The 8,640-nt window shown below is 41.2% G+C and overlaps 1 protein-coding gene across 1 annotated transcript in view; it reads right to left on the bottom strand.

Annotated features, from left to right (window-relative positions):
- Chp1 (calcineurin like EF-hand protein 1) overlaps positions 1-8,640 on the bottom strand; it is a 62,687-nt gene that overhangs the window by 33,497 nt on the left and 20,550 nt on the right. The window contains exon 3 of the mRNA XM_008846786.3: positions 4,914-4,994. Within this exon, the coding sequence (XP_008845008.1) occupies positions 4,914-4,994 (81 nt within the window). The remainder of the gene's footprint in view (positions 1-4,913; positions 4,995-8,640) is intronic.

Below are 8,640 nucleotides of genomic sequence, written 5' to 3'. Positions count from 1 at the left end.
GACAGGGTCTCCCTATAGCCCCAGCTGTCCTGGAACTCACTATGTAGACCAGGCTGGCCTTGAACTCACAGAGATCCACCTGCCTCTGCCTCCCAAGTGCTGGGATTAAAGGCGTGCACCATCACACCCAGCAAAAATAAATAAATCTTAAAAAAAAAACAAAACAGGCTGGAGAGATGGTTCAGTGGTTAAGAGCACTGACTGCTCTTGCAGAGGAGCAGGGTTTGGTTCCCAGCGACTACATGGCGGCTACAAACCGTCCTTAACTCCAGTTCCAAGGAAATCTGATGCCCTCTTCTGATGGATGCTCTCACATACATGCAGGCAATACATTCATACACATAAAATAAAAACAATAAATAAAATTAAAAAAAAAAGAGATCTGCTGGATGTGGTGGCACACGCCTTTAATCCTAGCACTTGGGAGGCAGAGGCAGGTGGATCTTTGTGAGTTCGAGGCCAGCCTCGTCTACAGAGTGAGTTCCAGGACAGCTGGGGCTACAAGGAGACCCTGTCTCAAAAAAGACAAAAAAAAAAAAAAAGAGATCGAGGCTAGTCTGGTCTACATAGTGAGTTCTAGGCCAGCAGGGGCTATAGAGAAACCCTATCTCAGAAGACCAAAGAAAAATCCCAGTCTTATCCTGTAATTCCAGCATTGTAGTAAGCATAGGGTAGGAGAATTCTGAATTTGACTTCATTTTGGACCACGTAGGGACCCTGTGGCCAAAGACAAAATAAAATAAAAAATCCCGGTCTCTCCCTCAGAGTAGATGTTGTAGGAAGTATCACTTATGTGTTAGGTAGATAATCACATTCAGAGACCTACTAGTGGTAGAGAGCAATGGCTAGCTCAAAAGAGTGATCTTTATTTCTTTCAGGCAGCTACAGACCTCCTGGAATATCATGCTATTTGGACAAAACGTGAGCAAGTCAAGCAATGTGGAGTACAAACTAAATCATGTGCCAAGTGAAAAAGGTTAATGAGAGCATGAACTAAACACCGATGGTATACTATCAAGTTGCAGTCTGAAGAAAACAAAACAGAAAAGAGAAAAACTCTACCTGCTGAAGACTAGTGGAGAAATAAAAGCCCAGAAGGCAAATATCTAAAAGCATGAGGTAGAGGTACAAACTTCAAAAACCTAGTCATGTACACTACTCCAGTCTCAGTGGCAGACTGGAGAGGGTGGTGGGTAACCACAGTCAGAGGAGGTGTAATTTTGTCCCTCAAAACAGATTTCTGGGGCAGGTCGGAGGCTCAGCGTGCCAAGTTGTTTGCCAAGCCTGAAGACCTGAAATCAATCCTCAGAACCCACAGAGTGAAAGGAAGAACAGACTCCTGCGAGTTGTCCTCTAACTTCTACACTTGCGCTATGGCATGTGTGCACTCACCCACACAAAATAAATGCAAAAAATAAATTAAAAAAATTAAAAAATAGATTTCCACAGGCTGCTTAAATCATTAATAGTATTTAAGGAACTCTGAAACTAGTGAATTTACTTTCCAGTACAAAAGTTTGAACATAAAGCACATCTGTGAAAGTGATCTCTAGACAGGGGTCAGTGCTCTGCAGGCTCTAAAAAGAGGAAGCAGAATGGCACACAGAATCCACACCCGACAAACAAAGCAGTTCAGGAAGAAAGAGGGAAGTGAAGGAGAGCAGAAGGTGGCTCAGGTTCAACTGACTCAATTCCTGTCTTTGTATAAACTAACAGTAAGTCTTCCTCTCTAACCGTTACTCCAGTTTACTGACTATCCAACCCACCATCTCAACATCAAATTCCTTTGCTTTCAACTCAGAATCTTTTTTTTTTTTTTTAAGCCCCAGCTGTCCTGGAACTCACTATGTAGACCAGGCTGGCCTTGAACTCACAGAGATCTGTCTGCCTTTGTCTTCCGAGGGCTGGGACTACAGGTGTGCGCCGCCACGACCGGCTCAACTCACAATCTTAAAATTTCCTATCCAGGCATTTTATCTCAAACTGACCTCACTAACAGTAAGTATCACCACCCCCACCCCCCACGCCCCCCCACCCCTGCCATCTGTTTTTGTTTTTAAATCAAGGTCTCATTATGCAGCCCAGGCTGGCTTTAAACTGGGGGCAATCCCAAGTGCTGGGATTATAGGCATGTACCATCAACCAGCTCTGATAAGTATTTTTAAAATGGATAATAAAAGAGTAATAGATTAGCAACATTAAGTTTATATAAGTGAACAACTATACTATGAATGTGTAAAAGAATATCTCTAGACTCAGGAAACATGCTAAAGCATACAGAGATAAAAGACCAGGACTATGCAATTTACCTCAAATGGGTCAAAAATACGGTTATGTAAACACACATACATATACATGTAACAATTATGTAAGAATATATGTGTGTGTGTTTCTGTGTGTATATGTATATATACTTGTCTGTATTTTTATATATCATCTCATATATGTGAGGGTGAGCAAAGAGAGAGAAAGGGAAAGGGATGAATGGAAAAGGAGGGGGATGTGTAAGAGCATGGAGGGGCTAGACATGGTAGTGCATGCTTTCTTTTTTTTTTTTTTTTTGGTTTTTTTGAGACAGGGTCTCCCTGTAGCCCCAGCTGTCCTGGAACTCACTATGTAGACCAGGCTGGCCTTGAACTCACAGAGATCCATCTGCCTCTGCCTCTGAGTGCTGGGATTAAAGGCATGTGCAACCACGCCCGGTTATAGCTTTTAATTGCAGCATTTGGGAAGCAGAGGCAAGGATAATGTTTGTTGAGTTCTAGGCCAGCCTGGATTACATAGCAAGTTCCAGGCCAGCCATGGTACACAGGGAGGAAGGTATTAAGGTAAAGGGAGGGGCAAATGAGCACAAATGTACAGGACTACATTGTCCTATAGTAAAATCACTAGTAATGTGGCTATGAGCACTTGAAATATGGTTAATATGACCGGCTATGTGCTATATATACTGGGCTTCAATTTTTGAAATTAAAAAAGTAAAGTATTTCTGTATTTAAAAATACAGATTTTATATTAAAATATTTCCATTACCCTTACCCACTGAGCCATCTCATCTGCCCTTAACTTTATTATTATTGTGTTAGTGTATGTGCACATGATGTGAGTACAGGAGCACATGTGCCATAGTGCATGTGTGGAGGTGAGAGGACAATTTTGTAGAGTTCGTTCTCTCCTTCCACCTTTACACAGATTCCTGGGATTAAACTCAGGCTGTCAGGCTCGTGCAGCAAGGACTTTTACTCCCTGAGTAAATCTGCATATAGGAAGTCAGAAGACAGAGTCAGATCCCCTGGAAATGGAGTTACAGACAGTTGTTAGCTGCCATGTGGGTGCTGGGTATTGAACATGGGTCTTCTGGAAGAGCAGCCAGTGCTGAGTCATCTCTCCAGCCCCGTAGATATACGTGTGTGTGTCTGTGTGTTTATGTGTATGTATTTGTGTATATGTGGGTGCATGTGAGGGTGGAGATCAGAGTACAGCCATGGGTGTCGTTCCTCAGATACCATCCATATTTCTTTGAGACAGGGTCCAAGTAGAGTAGGCTGTCTGGCCAGGAAGACCAGGGATCCACTGCGTCCACCTTCCCAGTGCTAAGATTACAAGTACACACAATGCGTGGCGTTTTAGATGAGGATTTGGGGGCTTGAACTACAGTCTCATGCTTGTGTGGAAAGCACCTTGGCAAGCAAGCTGCATTCCTGGTTCAGTTTCACATAACTTTCTAGAGAACTGAGGCACTTGAGATACCATTATTTCTCACCCATTCCTTTCTATTTGCCGTGGCTCTCAGCCATCAATAACGCTAATTTGGGGATGCTGTGTGTTTTATAAAAACATTATTTCAATATTTTAACAAAGATATATAGTCCATGGGCAAATTCTAGTACTTTCAAAAAGATTTATTTTAAAAAATTTGTGTAAGAGGAAAAATAAATTGGTGTATCTGGGCCAATTGTAGGGTCTTAAACACCCCAAAAGGAAAGTATAACCAAAGATTAAAGGGGTCAATATAATTTTTTAACAGTCCATATGTATAGCTAAAGGCTACATAACAAGAAACAATTTACTGGCCCTTTTTACAGGGTTGTGGACAGAGTTTCATGTACCCCAGGCTAGTCTTAAACTAAGCAGGATGAGCTTGAACTTCTGATCTTCTTGACTCACCTTCCTAGTACAACCACATCTGGTTTCTGCAGTGCTGAGGATCAAACCCAGAGCTTCCAGTATGTTTCCTAGGCAAGCACACTACCAACTGAGCTGCAGCCCCTTTGTAATTTTTCCGATTCCTCAGGGAAGAGGGCCAGCAAGATGGATCAGATAGTAAAGGTGCTTGCTGCGAAGTCTAATGATCTGATTTTGATACCTAGGACCCACATGGTGGAATGAAGGAACCGATTCCCTCAAGTTTTTCTCTGACCTCCACACACACTGTGGCACACTCATCTATACATACACATACATAGACACACACAAAAATAAAATGAAATAGGAAAATTTAAAAATATATATTGGGGGGGTGGCTAGTGAGACAGTCAGTTGGTTAAGGTACTTGCCATCAATGCCATCAAGCCTGACAACCTGAGTTTGACCACCAGAACCCACATGGTAGAGAAAGCTGATTCACTCTTCCAAGTTGTCCTCTGACTTTGACATGTATGCCATGGTAAGTGCACACCCATAGCCATACACATATACAGACACAAAAATAAATAAGTAGAAAGGAGGAAAAAAAGGAGGGTAGAACACAAGGGATAATCTAAATATGAAACTTAGGGATGCCCAACACAACTGTGGACAGCCGTGATCTGAGATGTCATGAATATCATTATTCCATATAAGTAACTAATGTGGGTTGCACAACCAAAGGAAGGAGCCAAAAGCAAGGGAAGTCCAACAGCCACCCTACTTACCCCTCTGAAAAGAAGGCATTGATAATTCGGTCCCCCAGTGGGTTGATGGCAAGTTCTGGAATCCTCTGGAAATCTTCCCGGCTGCCAAGAGAATCACAATAAATTAGAATAGCATTTGGAATGCAACAGAGTACAGTATGCAGCATACTGCTGCAGGGAATTTACTTGTGTGGCAAATTACACTGGGTAACTGTAACATCTCAAAAGTGTTTCATGTACCAACTCAAGTTGGAAGAAGCAAGATTGGATTATGCTTCCAGACCAGCTGGAGCTACAGGAAGATCCTGTCTCAAAAAAGTTGACAAAAAAAAAAAAAAGGATTTGATTATGCTATATTCCAGTAAATCTAGCAAGGAAGTTATGCCTATCATCCAACCAACAAGCAAAACCTAAACTGTTCCTTAGTAAATGATTTCTTCAACATTACCATTTTGTAGTTAGTAAGTTTGGAGAGTAAACAGCAAATAGAGGCAGTCAAGACCACTGAACCTGAATATGGGAGCAAGAAGTTGAAGGGCGCCTTCATTCACATGCTCAAATGCTTGCTTGGGAAGGTACAGACGTTCATGAAAGGCAAAAAATCCTTAAGACATATTTCCAGTCGAGAAAAGAATATGCAGGGAGCAATGACTCAGGCCTGTAATCTCAGATCTTGGGATCATGAGTTGGACGCCACTTGTGGCAAGGTTGGCCTTGAATTAATTCCATTCTGTAGTGCAGGCCAATCTGGAATAGTCTTCCTGCCTCAGCCTCTGAATGCTGGGATTATAGGAATGTGCTACAACACCCAACTACAAAATTTTTTGAAAGTTGCTCTAGCAAAAAATGTTCAGACAGGGCCTGGAGAGATGGCTCATTAGTTAAGAGCACTGGCTACTCTTACAGAGAATCCAGGTTCAGTTCCCAGAACCCACATGATGGCTAACAACTATTCAGAACTCTAGTTCTGGGGCTGGAGAGATGGCTCAACAGTTAAGAATACTAGTTGTTCTTGCAGAAGGCCCAGGTTTGAATCCCAGCACCCACATGACAGCTAACAACTGTCTATAACTCCAGTTCCAGGGGATCCAACAGCCTCTTCTGTCCTCCGCAGGCACTGCGCAACACGGGTGCACTTACCTACACACAGGCAATACACACATACACATAAAATAAAAATAATAAAATATTAAAAAAAAACCTCCAGTTCTAGGGTATCTGATGTTCTCTTCTGTCCTTTGTTGGCATGACACAAACATACTTATATATAAACAGGCAATACACTAATACACATAAAAATAAAAAATAATAAAGAAAAAATGTTAAGCTAGGTATGATGACCCATGCCTTTATCCTAAAACCCAGGAACCAGAGGAAGGTGGATCTCTAGGAGACAGAAACCAGCTTGGTTTACATAGTGAGTTCCAGGTTAGGTGGGGCTACAGGGAGATCCTGTCTCAAAAATAAAATTAAATAAATAATAAAAAAAAAGCTCAATATTTTTCTAAAACTTCGTAATTTTTATTGGTATTTTTTGAGACAGGGTCTCCCTGTAACCCCAGCTAGGCTGGAACTCACTATGTAGACAAGGCTGGACTTGAACTCACAGAGATCTGCCTGCCTCTGCCTCCTGAGTGCTGGGAGTGTGTGCCACCACCCACAGCTAAAACTTAAAGAAAAACTGTTTTAATTTTATGTGTATGTGTGTATTGTCTGCAGGTTAAGTGCACTCATGTGGTGCAATGCCCGTGAAGGTCAGAAAAGGGCATTGGACTACCTGGAACTGGAGTTACAGATGGTTGTTAGTCACTATGTGGGTACTGGGAACCAATCCTGGGTCCTCTGCAATAGTCAGAGCTCTGAACCACTGTGTCATCTCTCCAACCCCAAAACTTCAATTTTTTAAAAAACTATTTTAATTTGTATGTGTATGTGTATGAGTGTTATGCCTACATGTATCATGCAGTGCCCGAGGAGGCCAGAAGAGGGCGTCAGTTCCCTTGGAACTAGAGCTACAAGTATGGTTGTTAGCGGCCATGTAGGTATTGGGATTTGAACCCAGGTCTTTTGCAAGCAATCAGTGCTCTTAAACTGCTGAGCCATCTCCCCAGCTCTATAAACTTCTTTACTTGATATCTTAGACTTACAAATGGTTACAGCAGTTTGGAATACAGAGCAAGACCTTGTTTCAAGGAATAAAGAAAAAGAATCCTTTCTTCAGACTAGAAGTAGAGAAGACTTAACCTTGAACATGGTAAGAGCAGTCATCCTTATATAACCTGGAGGTTGATACCATTCATTATGTACACATCCTGTGCTGCTCTAACTTGATAAGTTCTCTCTCTCATGCCAGTACTTTATCTGTACCCTTTTAGGGCTGAGGAAATTGAATTAGAGAGATAAAGTAACATGCCCTCTCACAATAAGTGTCTGAAATTGTTTTAAATCCAAGGGATTACAGTGATGATAACACAGCAGATTTACACTGATGAACAATCAGAAGTCTTTCTCTCCTCTCTGATGTATCTGGCTGCAATTGTTTTATACTTTATATCCATTTGTCTACCATGATTGCAGAGTTACAAGGTAGAAGGTGGTGCTAGCAATTTAACCCAATGCCTCATGTGTTCTACCACTGTTTACCAAACCTGGTAGGGCAATTTTTATTACAGTGAATATACAAAAATGCAAAGTTTCTGAGGTATGGTTCACACCTATAATCCCAGCATGGGAATCTGAGGCAAGGTGATTGCTTTTGAAAAGTTCAAGGCTACAATGATAACTGTTCAGAACCTTACCACCAAAGAAAAGTATAATAAATTATACATAAATAGTAAGGGATTTCCTTGCTAATGAAACACTTTTCTTTTTGTCTTCAAGCAGGCAAGCAGGTAGATATTTCTCTTGAAAAGTTCAAGGACTCCCATGGCAGCAGGGGACATGCTCCATATGTTGCTTAAAAGGCAGCTGGGTGGAAGCTTTGGGATAGAAGACTCTAAAAATTAAAATAAATTTCTCAAAAAAAAAAAACCCAAAAAACACTGTGGTGTCAGACGCTTGTAGTCTCAGTACTTGGGAGGCAGAGGAAGGTGGATCTTGTGAGATCAAGGCCAGCTTGGTCTATAAAATAAGCTCCAGGCCAGCTTGGGCTACAGGGGGACCCTGTCTCAAAAAGACAGAAAAGGACAAAAGAAGAGACTGAAGAAGATACCCAGTGCTGACCTGTGGATTCTATACCCATGCACACATATGTGCACATACCCACATATACACACCTATATAAACCCACAGGTACACAAACAAAAGGAAGAAATGGAGGAAGGGGAAAGAAAGAAAAAAGAAAGGAAGAAAGAAGGAAAGCAAGTAAGCAGTAACAAAAAAAACCCCAAAAGAACAAGAGATGGTTCATCAGATGGGGTACTTGCCACTAAGTCTGATGACCTGAATTGAACCCACACGATAAAGGTAAAGAGCGGACTCACAGGACTCTTGCATAGCTCCCCTCAAATAAATAAATAAAGTTTAAATTAATAAAATTTTAAAAAGGTATATGAAAAACTCAATGTATTGCTATAAACATTATACATCAACTATATAAAATAGACATATTGATTATGGACTATTACAAAATAGTAAGTACTATATAAAAAACTATTTTTTTTGTTTTTTTAAAAAAAATATTTAGGGCTGGAGAGATGGCTCAGTGGTTAAGAGCACTGACTGCTCTTGCAAAGGATCCAGGCTTGAA

Source organism: Nannospalax galili, unplaced genomic scaffold (genome assembly GCF_000622305.1).
Source record: "Nannospalax galili isolate Female #2095 unplaced genomic scaffold, S.galili_v1.0 scaffold342, whole genome shotgun sequence".
NCBI lineage: Eukaryota > Metazoa > Chordata > Mammalia > Rodentia > Spalacidae > Nannospalax > Nannospalax galili.
The sequence above is the reverse complement of the archived record's forward strand: the minus strand, read 5'-3'. Positions and strand labels throughout refer to the sequence as shown.